The sequence below is a fragment of the Saccopteryx bilineata genome, chromosome 10 (assembly GCF_036850765.1).
Source record: "Saccopteryx bilineata isolate mSacBil1 chromosome 10, mSacBil1_pri_phased_curated, whole genome shotgun sequence".
NCBI classification, from domain to species: Eukaryota; Metazoa; Chordata; class Mammalia; order Chiroptera; family Emballonuridae; genus Saccopteryx; species Saccopteryx bilineata.
Genome location: NC_089499.1, coordinates 10,017,221 through 10,031,211, shown reverse-complemented (window position 1 = coordinate 10,031,211; position 13,991 = coordinate 10,017,221). Strand labels below are relative to the sequence as shown.

At 47.4% G+C, this 13,991-nt stretch overlaps 1 protein-coding gene across 2 annotated transcripts in view; it reads left to right on the top strand.

Moving 5' to 3' along the window:
* The first annotated feature begins 3,283 nt into the window (after window positions 1–3,283).
* Window positions 3,284–13,991, top strand: part of LOC136314312 (zinc finger protein 197) — a 59,476-nt gene continuing 48,768 nt past the window's right edge. For both annotated transcript variants that reach the window (XM_066245046.1, XM_066245045.1), the window contains exons 1-5: window positions 3,284–3,575; window positions 5,297–5,833; window positions 11,127–11,295; window positions 12,806–12,897; window positions 13,215–13,341. In XM_066245046.1, the coding sequence (XP_066101143.1) occupies window positions 5,411–5,833; window positions 11,127–11,295; window positions 12,806–12,897; window positions 13,215–13,341 (811 nt within the window). In that variant the 5' untranslated portion in view covers window positions 3,284–3,575; window positions 5,297–5,410. The remainder of the gene's footprint in view (window positions 3,576–5,296; window positions 5,834–11,126; window positions 11,296–12,805; window positions 12,898–13,214; window positions 13,342–13,991) is intronic.

Here is a 13,991-nt window from a genome sequence, read left to right as displayed (position 1 = left end):
AAAAATAAATAAATAAAAATAATAAAAGGTACAAAATGTAACATTTCATATTGATAAAAAGGAATAAAGGGGAGATGATATGCCACCCTCAAAAAAATTCCAGTTTGGCATGTGGATTGCTTTAAGCTGAAGGCAATGAAGACCCAGCAGCATCTGGAAGAGCTTTTTACCTCCCCCTTCGGTAGGAGGCCTGTACCAGAAAGAGCTGCTGCCAGAGATGATTTCTTTATCTGAAAAGCTTACCTGCTTGGCTAAATGTCTGCTCTTCTCATCTTCCTGTGAATTTCCCCCCTCCCCTTTGACACCTCAGGCCCCTATCCCATTCCTTAGCTCAGGAGAGCATATAAGCTTCAATTGGTTGCTTTTGAATCTCAAGTCTTTGTGGGGCTCTTGTATATATAATATGACACTAAATTGGATTTTCTCTTGTTAATCTGTTTTATATCAATTTAATGATTAGAACCAGCCAAAAAACTAGAAAGTAAGAAGGGAACATTTTTTTGCCCCAACCCCTAAGTCAGGAAATCTTGGAGTAATCTTTGATTTCTCTTTTTCCTTCATCTCTCTGCACCAATGTAAACAATCAGAAAATCTTGCACACTAGCCTTTCAAAACATATCACAAACCAATCCATCTCTTTCTGGCTGCACAATACCTTGCCAGGTCCTGGTCTTTGTCTTCCCTGAAATGCACCCCCACAGTGGTGTCCTAACTGGCCTCCCTGCTTTCCCGCCTGATACCACCATCAATTTCCTCGCAGCAAATGCCTTAATCTGGCCTCTGTCCACCTCTGACAGCATCTCTGACACTGTCCCTCTCATCCAGTCACCATGCCTCCCTTCTGCTACCTGATCAACCTAGTCAGTTACATCTCACCTCAGAGCCTGTGCAGCTACTTTTCCCTCTACCTGGAATGTTCCTCTCCTACGTCTTCAGGGCTGTACCAGCCTTTTTTTCCATTCAATTTCCAGTTTAAATGGTACCTGTTCAGACAGGATGATGATTTTGTTTTAATGGTACCTGTTGATGTAAGAGTATGAGATTTACTGTTATTGTCTTCCAACTTATGTGCTACTTTTAGAAACAAAATTCTGAAGCTTCCAAAATACTAAGATTAGCCAGTAAAATGTTAAGATATAATGAAAGAAGAGAACTGAAGATTCTCCTACAAATCATCCTATTTATTTCTCTTCAAAGCACTCATTTACTGCAATTTTCTCATATACAGTAGCTGTTTTTTCTGTCCATTAGCAGGCACCTCTATCCTGTTAGCGATTGTGTTCTCAGGACCCTGGACAGCTCCTGGTACAGAATACAGTAAATATGATGAATGACTATTGTAAATTTACATGCACCTCTGCACCTATCACCCCAGCTTTAAAACACATAGGCAAATACTAACAGACCTATAAACAGACAAAAATGTGGTAGACCAACCCACCTCCCTTAGAAATATACTAAACAAGAAGCAAAAACATTTTAACCCAAAGATAGACTGATGAGAACAATCTAAAAGCTCTGGGAAGGAGCTAGAACAGGAATTTAGTGTCACACCTCTTTCTGGAAAAACCTCTCTAGGCCCAGGGTTATGAGTGAAGTTTCCAGCTCAGAGTGATGACAGCTGTTAAGAGTGGGTCACCTGACCAGGCGGTGGCACAGTGGATAGAGCATCAGACTGGGACATGGAGGACCCAGGTTTGAAATCCTGAGGTCGTCAGCTTGAGTGCGGGCTCATCTGGTTTGAGCAAGGCTCACCAGCTTGAGCCCAAGGTCGCACATTACTTGGTCTGCTGTAGCCCCCGGTCAAGGCACATATGAGAAAGCAATCAATGAACAACTAAGATGCCGCAACAAAGAGTTGATGCTTCTCATCTCTCTCCCTTCCTGTCTGTCTGTCCCTATCTGTCCCTCTCTCTCTGTTTCTGTCTCACACACACACACACACACAGAGGAGTGGGTCAGTCCCATCAGTGCTAGGTTTCTGACACCTTCCAAGTCCAGACTGTGCCTAGTCACTGTGGGCTGAACAGCTCCAGCTGTCCTTGTTTACTAAAATTATTTTAGAGCTGGTGACATTGACACATAGTCTAAACACTGCTGGCTGAGCACAAAGGTGTTATGGCTCACCATCACTGCGGAGATCATGTAGATCAGAAGCCTTTAGGATGTGACCTTTGGCTACAGCTTTTCAAAAATCCTACAAGATTGGTGGTAGATTAGTTCACCAAATTCAACAAGGTCCCACCATTTCACTATTCCTGGACTTAGGAAGTTGTTCACTGTAGCAGACATTCAGATTTGGACATCACCAGCTTGTGAAAGTCAGGTGGAAGAAACAGTGAGTAGATAAACTCACCCAGAAAGGGAAAGTGTGAAAAGTGAGATGAAAAGGTCAGGTAAATCCCGGGAACATTGACATTTAAAGGATGGATGGAAGAAGAAGCTGGTTAAATATTGAGAGCCCAGTAATTGATGCTATAGACCAGGAAGGGTGTGTCAAAGTAAAACTGAGGGAGTTTGTTATGGCTGAAGTCAAAGTAGAGGGCAAGTTCAAGAAAATAAACCTGACCTGTGGTGTCACCGTGGATAAAGCATTGACCTGAAATGCTGTGCTTGCAGGTTCAAAACCCCGGGCTTCCCTGGTCAAGGCACGTATGGGAGTTGATGCTTCCTGCTCCCTCTCCTCTAAAAATAAATAAATAAATAAACAAACAAACAAACAAATAAATCTAAAAAATAAAGTAAGACAGTCCTGTGGCAGATAATCTGTGTTGGTTTACCCGACATCTTTTCCCACCCCTTTTCACCTTGACTTTATTAGAGCGGTGGCTGTCCAATACAGCAACCACTAGCCACATACAGCTGTTTGAATTTAAATTACTTTAAATCAAATAAAATTCAAAATTCACCTCTCAAATTATACTAGCCATATTTCCAAGATCAGACGAGATGGGGCAAGTTCAAAATGATTTGGCCGTAGTCTATAACGGCCGTATTTCGAGTGCTCAGTTACCCCATGAAACTGGTAGCTCTTCTACTAGAGCAAATGTAGGCCATTTCCATCATCACAGAACACTGTATTGAACAAAGCTGCTACAGAAGCTGGAAACCTAAAATATTCCGGCGGGTTCAGCGGCGGAGTGAGTAATCCCACCAATCCCCCCGGTGCGGGGGCGGAGGAGCCCACCTTCAACACCGAAACTTCCGGGGTCTTGGAGCGACCGGAAGTGGGGTATCACTTCCGGCTCGGCCATTTTTTTTTTTTTACTTCCGTCAGCTGCAACAGTGTGAGGCGCGGAGAGCCGCAGCGGCGGTACCTATTGAGGGGCCGCGGGGCGGGGAGGGGTCTGCTCCCGGGGCTGAGGTCCTTAGCCTGGAGCCTCGGCCGCCCACTGCCCAAGTAGGCGACGCGGGCCGGGCTCACACTTCGCTACGCGGCCGGCGACGCGGTCCCTGGGCCGCTCAGAAGCACCCAGATGCAGAGCCTCCTCTTTGTCGCATTTCCCTGACCAGCTGTACCGGGCGCGCAGCCGGGCCCCTGCGGGAACAGCAGTGCTCTGGGCAGACGTGGCCAGGTGAGCGGCGTCGCAGAAGCCCGGTCGAACGTGAGATGCAGCCTTGCACAGGGACACCCTGCGAAGCGTTCCAAGTGGGTCCGACAGTGTCGGAATCTCCAACGTAGAGTGTGATTTTGACACGCAGAAATCCAGTTGAGAGCTGCTGCTGGGTATTCGGGACAGTAAAGAAAGTAGGAAAATGGCCAGAACTTTATAGACATGTATGGGATCTGAGCGTTCACAGATTATTTATTTTTTTAGTCTATCTTTGTTTTTTTAAATAAATTGAGGCTTAGAAAGAAGTATCTTACCCAGAGTACCAAGATGCATGGTGAGTGGGAAGCCGAGTACAGATCCCTTACTTACCACGAAAGTGCTGATTTTTAAAGTTTTACATATATAAACTGAATAGAAGTTTCCCCCTGCTTTAGTAAGAGTTCAATGAACCACACTCATTCGTTTACTAAACATGTGTTTCTGTGTACCATGTGCACACACATGTTCAAAAATGACTGGGAGCCAGCCCTGCCCTCTTCTGAGCCCACCCAGGAAGTAGGGAAGACAGCCATGCAAACCACAAATGCACTGTGAGTAGTCCTCTAGCAGAAGTTTGAATGAAAAAGGGACTGTGTCCTCACTGGGGCCAAAACCACACTTAAGCCTGGGAAGACCAGGAGGGCTTTCTAGTGAAGGTAGGTTGAGTAGAAAAAGGTCTGGAATTTTCTGACCCCATCGTGTTCCTTCCGTTTGGTGGCCATCCAGCTGTTTGGAGGGTGTGAGTGCCGAGTTGCATAGAAAATAGTTAAATTACAGTGGTATAGTGAGGGGGTCAGAGAAGGAGGCTGCTAGCTCTCGTCACGTATGGGGCCATCAGGAAACCTAGAGAAAAACGCATTTGGGTCTTGACAGGTGAGTAGGAGTTTGAAAGGAAATTGAAAGGAAAAATAAAAACCCAAATGGAGAAAGTATACTAGCTCTCTCTAGAGCTTTAGTCCCAAATGATCTTTTTTTTTATTATTCATTTTTTTTTTCTTTTAGAGAGAGCAGAGAGAGAGAGAGGAGAGACAGAGAGAGAGAAGGGGGGGAGAAGCTGGAAGCATCAACTCCCATATGTGCCTTGACCAGGCAAGCCCAGGGTTTCGAACCGGCGACCTCAGCATTTCCAGGTCGACGCTTTATCCACTGTGCCACCACAGGTCAGGCCCCAAATGATCTTTATTGTGCATCTCTGTCTCAATAGAGAAGGGTCCAAGAGTGTTGAGCATGCACTTCCAACATAGGTTTATTTGTAAATTAAAGATAGGTGCTGTTTTACAAATTGAACGCACATTTTAAAACAGGCGCTAACTAGGAGTTAAATGACAACTTAGCATTTTCTCACGCACTGTTTGGATCGTCTTGCATTGCTCGTATTTGGAGATCATTGCTATCTTTTTATCCTGGATACCTGGGGAAAGTGATTAAGGGTGTAGCTAGAACAGAGGCTAAAGACTGTGTTACGAAGGGCTGTGAATGCTAGGCAAAGATATTTAGGTTTTATCCTATAGGTTGTGGAAGCCACAGAAAGTTTAAGAAGGGAAGTCATTTGGAGAGATGCTCAGAGAGACTGCCCTGGTTGTGCTCTCCACCCCCCACCCCCTGGAGCCTCGCTTTTCAAATGTGGACGGTTTGGCTTCAAGTCGTCATTCTACGGGCTGAACACTTGAAGGGCTTTGATTTCTGTCTTGATGTTTTTGTAGGTGACAAGTCCATCACCCCACATACCAACTCTGAAAAAGAGCTCCTGAGACCTGACTTAACATCATTTTAATCGGACAAACAGCTGCTGGAACAAGCTTTTCTTTGGGGTTACTATGGCCACCCAAGGCAGGGGAACTTTAGGCCTCATCCCCAGGGCTCCTGTTCTCCAGAAGCAGGAGGCGCGCCTGACCATAAAGCAGGAACCAGGGAGTCAGACCTGGGGACAGGGCTGCAGTCTCCAAAAGAACCACCCTCCTGTTTGTGAAATTTTCCGGCTCCACTTCCGGCAGTTATGTTACCACGAGACGTCTGGGCCGCAGGAGGCGCTGAGCCGGCTCCGGGAGCTCTGCCGCTGGTGGCTGATGCCAGAGGTGCACACCAAGGAGCAGATCCTGGAGCTGCTGGTGCTGGAGCAGTTCCTGAGCATCCTGCCCGGGGAGATTCGGACCTGGGTGCAGCTGCATCACCCCGAGAGTGGCGAGGAGGCCGTGGCCCTGGTGGAGGATTTCCAGAGACACCTCAGTGGACCGGAAGAGGTGAGCAGTGGGGTCTAGAACTGCATCTGGACCCATCCTGTAGTGCCTAGGTTAGCCTGGGAATAGGCATTATCCATTCCTTATGCTGTAAGTTGGTTTACCCTTAGGATTCCTGAGCCATTCATGGATAGAGGGGAAACAGTTTTGTGCTTCAAGCCATAAACAAAAGTACAAATTATAGCCAAGCTGTGAATCACTTTGCAGAATAGTGTTTCTTGAGCCCAGCTGCAGCCTGGAGATCCACACAGCACTCCTGGCAGTAGCGGGTCTGCACACTGGTTAGAATACAGGAGCATGGCGGGCAGAGGTAAACCTCAGGTGTGCTGATAACATGGGCTCTCATTTGAAGAGATCAGGCGCAATCAGGGTGGTATGGCCATAGACATGGGCCCTCATTTGAGAAGTTCTCATCACTCCCTTCCTCAGAATTCTCAAGAGTCAATCCTCTCTCTTCCTGCCTTTTAGGTTCCTTATGAGAGGTAGTTAAAATACAGTGATATAGTGACATTTCTGGGCCTCAGAATCCTTTGTTCCTTTATAGCTTTCCAAACCCAGCTGGGGTCTTTTTGCCTCTTTAACTCTAATTTTAGTTTTTCCTATTTCCCTGGGTTCTGTAAAATTTAAAACCAAGCTAATTCAAATTAGAAGAAAAGCTGGAGCCCTGGCCTGATGGCTGGGTTGGTCAGAGCATCCTCCTGAAGCCCAGAGGTTGCTGGTTCAATCCCAGGTCAGGGCACATACAGGAGTAGATTGACATTTCTCTTTCTCACTCTCACACTCTCTCAAATCAGTAAAATAAACATTAAAAAAAAGAAAAAGAAGAAAAGCTGGAGAGTTGAAAGTGTGACAACAGGGAGAAATCTGGCTTCTAGGACCACAGAGCTAACTAGCTCAGTGACCATGTGATTATATCAGTCAGGCTTCAGCGAAAGAAGAAAAACCAGGAGAAAAGTATGTGTGTTTGTATAAATATTTGCTGGAAAGTGGCTTCTGTGGTTATGGGAGCTGGCAAGGCAAGTCAAAGCTGCAGGCAGGCCGACTGGAAGGGCTGGTGAAACTCGCAGGCTCCGGCTGAAGCAGCTGTCCGCAGGCGGAGTTTCTTCTCTATGGAGCCTCGGCTCGGAATTTTAGCCTTACAACCAATTGAATCAGGCCCATCCAGATTAGGATACTAAAGTAAACTGGTTATGGATTTTAATCATGTCTTCAAAGTACCTTCACAGCCACACCTACATCAGTGCTAAATTGACATATTAAAAAACTGCCACATCCTGGATAAGTCAGTACCTCCCAATGAATCTCAAATTGCTCCCTTGTAACTGAGCAGGGTGAATTTGGGTTCCCTCTATGTTTATTCCTTTGCAATTTACTAGGGAAAACCAGTTTATGAGATTTTCTGAGTACCCATCACATTATTTTATTCAATGCTTGTAAAAAAAGATCACATATCTATCTTAGGGAATCAATACAGTTGATTGAAGTCCTAGGGCTAGACCTTTTTCCAGGAGTACGAGCCAATGCCCATTTACCCAAATCCATTATTTCCTTGTGTAAACAAGGAGACACCCCGGAATAAATCAGCCATCACCGTGCTCTGGAGAGCATGTAGGCCCAACCATGGGCAAAGACAAGAGGCTGAAGAACTGTTTAGAGTGCCATTTAGTGAGAAGTTAGGAAGAAAAATTTCCCTTCTTTTGCTTTAAGCAGAAGAGAATGCTCCTTCCATTAAAACTCAGTCTTTTTTATCCAAGGAGCCTCAGAAAAAAGTGACTGAGTGAAAACCCAAGAGAGTGACTAACAGTTGACAGAGCAGCTGGACATTCCCGGCTCCAGCCCAGGGACGAGCCTTTGGACTCCATTCCTTATTTTACTACTATTTTTATTTATTTTTTATTTATTCATTTTAGAGAGGAGAGAGAGAGAGGAGAGACAGAAAGAGAAGGGAGGGAGGAGCTGGAAGCATCAACTCCCATATGTGCCTTGACCAGGCAAGCCCAGGTTTCGAACCGGCGACCTCAGCATTTCCAGGTCGACGCTTTATCCACTGCGCCACCACAGGTCAGGCTGATTTTACTACTATTGTCAGCTCAAGTCTGACATGAAGACATGAGAGCAGGGCTGTCTCTCCTAGCACAGGCTCATAAAATGTATTTATGGCCAGATGAATAAACAAGCTTTTTTTTTTTTTTTTTTTTTTTTACAGGGACAGAGAGAGAGTCAGAGAGAGGGATAGATAGGGACAGACAAACAGGAACGGAGAGAGAGGAGAAGCATCAATCATCAGTTTTTCGTTGGGAGACCTTAGTTGTTCATTGATTGCTTTCTCATATGTGCCTTGACCGCGGGCCTTCAGCAGACCGAGTAAGTAACCGCTTGCTCGAGCCAGCTGAGTTTTTTGCTCAAACCAGATGAGCCCGCACTCAAGCCGGTGACCTCGGGGTCTCGAACCTGTGTCCTCTGCATCCCAGTCCAACGCTCTATCTACTGCGCCACCGCCTGGTCAGGCTAAACAAGCTTTCTTAAATCAAGTTTTCAGTGGGAGAGTAAAGACTATCCGGGCAGGTAGAGTCAGTCTGCTCAGCAGGAGGGGCGTGTGTGTGTGTGTGCACGTTGGGGCTGGAATGGGTTGTAGAGTCCTCATTCTTGCTAGGCTGCAGAATCATGCAACTTGCAAAATGCTTTCATATCCTTTTATTTCAGCTCCTGGCAGGCTTACAAAATATACAAGTAGTATGCATTATCTTTATTTGCCAAATGATACAAGCACGGCAAGTTTTATTGACTCATCTAAGATGACAGCACTAGTAAGCATTCCCTTTGTCTCCAAGACTTAACTAAAGCGTGGTTATTGTCAATTACCACCAAGTGTGGGAACCAGGATTGTCCAGCTCCCTGGTCCTAAGCCTCTGGATTTCCCCTGGTGTCTCACTGTGGAATACCATCTTGGAATGAAAATCAGAATGGGGGTTTCATGCCTGTGGGAAAAGGAAACCTGTGTATCCTAGATAATGAACAGGACTGTTCCAGGATTTAGTTCCTGCTGAATTACAAGGTTGTGTTGTCACAATGCAGTTAAGTTCCATCTTCTGCCAGCACCCACAGCTGCTGTAGTATTTAAGAGCTGCTACTCTCGTTTATAAGACCCGTCCAGTGGAGAGCCTGGGAGCCACAGACCCAAGGGGGCTGCCGGTCTTACCAATGCTCTGGAGAGAGATACACTACAGCAGTGGTCCCCAGCCTGTTTTGGGCCATGGACCGGTTTAATGTCAGAAAATATTTGCACAGACCGGCCTTTAGGGTGGGACGGATAAATGCACAAAATAAATTATGCAACTGGCTTAAAAACTATGGTATTTTTTAATATAATTGTCGAACTTAAGAGACAAGCGTCAAGAGTGAGTCTTAGCCGAATGTAACAGAGGGAATCTGGTCATTTTTAAAAAAGAAAACATCATTCAGACTTAAATATAAATAAGACGGAAATAATGTAAGTTATTTATTCTTTCTCTGTGGACCGGTACCAAATGGCCCATGGACTGGTACCAGTCTGCAGCCCAGGGGTTGAGGACCACTGCACTACAGGAGTGAATTCCCTGCCACCTCAGCAGATGCTACCCTGTTGGGCAAATCCAGCGTAGTTTATTGAAGGAGTAATTATTTTCTCCTTTTGCTGTACTGTGTGCATGCCAGAGCGAGTGAGCTTGTAAATGTGACTTATATAGATAGTGTTTTAAGTTTTCTGTTCCAAATGCTGGTAAAAATAGTAACCATGAGGTTGTGAGGAGCTGGTTGATGACAACAAGCAATGGTTAGAAATAAAAGACCTCAGAGATTCTCAGGGTCTCTAAAGATTGGTGTTATCTGATCTTAGTTGACTTTTTTTTTCTTTTCCAACTGAGGCAGAGGCTATATGGAACCATCCTCAGTGCCTGGGACTGATGTGCTCGAACCAATCGAGCCATGGCTGCGAGAGGGGGAGAGAGAGACGGAAGTGGGACGGGGAGGTGTGGTAGAGCCAGATGATCACTTCTGTGTGCCCTGACCGGGAAGCGAACCCAAGACATCCTCCTCATGCCAGGATGATACTCTACCACTGAGCCCACCGGCCAGGCCTTAGTTGACTTTTAATATAAATTATTGAGGAGAGGCAATACATACTGAAAACTGAGTTCGCAGATAACCCTAAAAACCTGTAGCAAAATATCGAGAGGAAGTCAATCAGCAAATATTAATAGAGCACCAGTTTTGGACACAGCATTGTTCTAGGAACTGGTGGTTGAGACAAAAAGCTTCTGTTTCATTGGGGAGAAATAGACAATAAAGGTATAAATAAAATAATATAAAGATTAATACACACTGCAGAAAATAATAGTCCTTGCTTTGTCAGTGTGGTCAGGAATGGTTTCTCTGAAGAAGAGACACTTGCTGGAAGAAATTGGAAAAGCTCTTTGGAGGGTTGTCAGCCACTATCTTGGGTCATAGCTTCAGCTGTGAGCCTCAGGAGCATGATTTGTGCATGTGCAGGAACAGACACCTGTCAGTTTTTATTTGTACTTCTGGTTGGTCTCTTCTGTAGACTCAGGCCCTAGGGAGTATCCTGAATTGCTCTTCTGGGTCCTTTTTCTAGGTGGTTCTTTTTTTTTTTTTTTTTTTTATACAGGGACAGAGAGGGATAGAGTGATAGGGATAGACAGACAGGAACGGAGAGAGATGAGAAGCATCAATCATCAGTTTTTCATTGGGACTCCTTAGTTGTTCATTGATTGCTTTCTCATATGTGCCTTGACTGCGGGCCTTTACCAGACTGAGTAACCCCTTGCTCGAGCCAGCGACCTTGGGTCCAAGATGGTGAGTTTTTGTTTTTGTTTTTGTTTTTGTTTTTGTTTGCTTAAGCCAGATGAGCCCACGCTCAAGCTGGCAACTTCGGGGTCTCGAACCTGGGTCTTCTGCATCCCAGTCCCACGCTCTATCCACTGCGCCACCCACCTGGTCAGGCTCTAGGTGTTTCTTAAAGCAAATCTGTGTCTGAAGAACTGACACAGAGGGGAAGTGGTTATATAATCTGGTCTTCACACATCTATCATGAAGGTCAACAGGGATGGCAAGTTAGGATTGCAAGCTGCAGGTCCTGCTTTGACACTTTGTCCCCCCAGGAGGCAGTACTGGTGGAGCTGGAAGGATACTCTGGCTCTTCCTTTCCCTGGCTTTCTTTCTGGGGATGCTTCCTAGAGGCGTTCGGTTCTGGACCTTCAAGGATGCTCTTTTGAACCCAATTGTATTGCCTTGTCTCTAGGTTTCAGCTCCAGCACAGGAACAGGAAATGCATTTGGAGAAGATGACAGCGTTAAGTGCAACAGAGGACTCTCCTCCCACCTCACCCGTCAATGACAGTTCAGCTCCAGAAGGCCACCCGGAGCCTCCTCAGGACCGAGGGGCATGCCACCCCCCCAGTGGGCACTCCGGTACTCCCCTCTCCAGTCTGGCCTCTAGCCACCACTCTCTTCTGGAGTCTCCTTCTCTCCCCGTCTCCCGCCCTACTGGAATCCTCGTTGTCTGGCCATTTGCTGTCCTTCCCTAGTATCTTTGTCTGTTCATTTTTGTTTATTCTTCAGTTATTCATGTATTTAGCAAGTTTTTGTCAAGCACATGTCATTGGAAAGACACTGCTGGGACCAGAGATATATAGTACACTGTCACTGCTTTCAGTGAGTTTAGTTACCTAGTTGGCAAAAAGTCATAGTGTAAGAAGAGACAACCTCATATGATACATGAGTGACATCTGTCCCCAGGCATCTGATGCCGTCACAGATGAGCCATGTGCACATTGTTAATGTGAGCTGGGGCGGGTGAGGAATGCTTCATGGAGAAGACAGCAGTGGGATTAGACTGAAAAATCAGGGAGAAATTTAAAGGACAAGAGAAGTAGTGGGCACCAGAGGAGCAAATACAAGCAAAGACTCTGAGTGGTTAATCCTTGGACTCCACAGAGATGGGGTCAAGGAGGACTGTATTTGAGAGCCTAAGGACTTGTACAGGGCCTTAGCGTTGAGGCCAGGGAGAGTCTGAGGGGCAAAGGGTGATGATGTGTGTGAGAAACAGTATCTCAGGACGATGACTGCGGTGCACGTGAGCATTACAGAGCGAATCGGGAGACGGGGGCCGGGGCCTTGGTAGGAGGCTAGTGTAGGAGAACAGACGTGCGATGATAGTTGCCTGAGTGAGGGTGAGTGGAGTGGCAAGTGATAGATGTGACAGGCGTTGTGAAGAAAAAATCTGTGGGGCCAGGGAGAGGGGGTTTTGACCAGTGTCTAGAATCATTGAGAGAACTTGAGAAATCAGAAAGGAAGATGGTGAGAACACGCATTTGAGACACTGAACTTAAGGTTTGTGGGACAGCAGATGAGATGTCCAGGCAGCTGGAAGCTTGGGAAAGGGTCTGGGAGAGAACGGAGCACCTGCGAGCATCGTTAGGCCTTGCGAGTCGGTGAGATCTCGGGCAGAAAGAAAAGGGGGCTGAGAGGCCTCAGTTCCTGGGGTGTCTAAGGGAGAGGGCAGGGGAAGGAAGAGAACCAGAGATCTGAGAGGAACGTCGGGCAGGGCTGTAGGGAGCCAGGTGGAGAGCATGCCCAGAGGTGTGGCTCCCCTGAGGTTGAAGCAGTGAGGGATGGGAGCATGCCCAGAGGCGTGGCTTCCCCTGAGGGTGAAGCAGTGAGGGCTGGGAGCATGCCCAGAGGTGTGGCTTCCCCGGAGGTTGAAGCAGCCAGGGCTGGGAGACCAGTGTTCTGTTCAACGAGGGCCTCTCCACTGCGCCCTCCCTGGAAAATTCACAGCACACTGAGAATAACGCTTGTGTGGATGAGGGATAAGAGTGTGTGTGGAGCTGCCTTGGTCCTCTGGAATCACTTTCTGGGATACCATCTACTGGAGCCCAGGGCAGGGCTTGACCACTCATAGATTTCTTTCCTCCCTCAGCTCAACGTGCTTCCCCGGGGCCTGCCCTTCCCCACGTGGGGAACACAGGAGACCAACCAGCAGCGACTGTGCTTCGGACGCTCAGGCCCCAGGTGAGCTTGGTTCTTTCTGTCTTTCCGGAGTTCCCGAGTGTGGCCCAGGAACGGCCAGAGCTCCTCTCCGGGCCCTGGCCCGTTCTGAGACCGCTCTGGTGGCTTCTCCGTCGACTTGCTTCCCCGGAGCTGGCGCAGCCTGCTGAGTTCATGGCCTCTGTCCTGCCCTGGACTTGTCCTTGTAGATGTCATCCCAGCCTCTCCCTCCTGCACCCCTTTACCCACCAGGGTCCTTACCCTGTGCTCTTGGAATCCCTGATGACTCCGTGCCCTTCGGGTTGGGAATGTCACTGAGCAGTAGAAGCCTGTCATTGCAGGGGTCTGCAGCGGACAGGTCCCTGTCTGTGGACGACACTGAGAAGAAGTGGGGAGAGCCGGCCCTGAGGCAGACAGCCCTGCACCGGAACTGTGAGCCGCAAACTCCCCGCAGCCTGGCCCTCCTGGGTATGATCTGTGTCCCGGCAGCTTAGCAGCTGCATCCTTCCCGTTTTCTTTTTTATAGCCCTTTTCTTTTTTACCTTTTAATAATGAAAAATTGCAACATAGACAAAGCAGAGCGGTACAATGCCCCTCCCTGCGCCCATCACCCGGCTTTAACAGTGTGGACGTGCTCTCTTCATTATGGACAGGTGTGCTTGTAAGGAACGGAGCCGCTCACGTTATGGTCAGCAATGAGCTGTGTTACCATCAGCCTAGAGGAGAGGGAACCCTGTCCCAGCTGCCCGGTGAGACCAGACCGGGGGAAGCATTGAGACCGGAGAGCCGGGCAGCCTCGGCAACCAAAGGAAGTGAACTGTTCCACTGTGTTGAACTGGAGCATTACACAGCCGCTCCCGCATGTCTCCTCCTCCTGATACCTGTTGTCTTCACTCTGAATCTCTTGTCCCCTTACAGCGCCTTCGGAGTTAGACTTTGTTCCCTCATGCTTGCTGCTTGCTGTGACTCGTAATAACTTGGCTTCTCCCCACACATCATTTCAGCTTGAGCTTCTAGTTTATTGTCATTTCTTTCCCTTTGCCCTACTCCCAGTTCAGAGTTCATTAGAGAGGGACTTCAGGGGTGGTTCAACGGTTAAATATCGTCTCTGGGCAGTG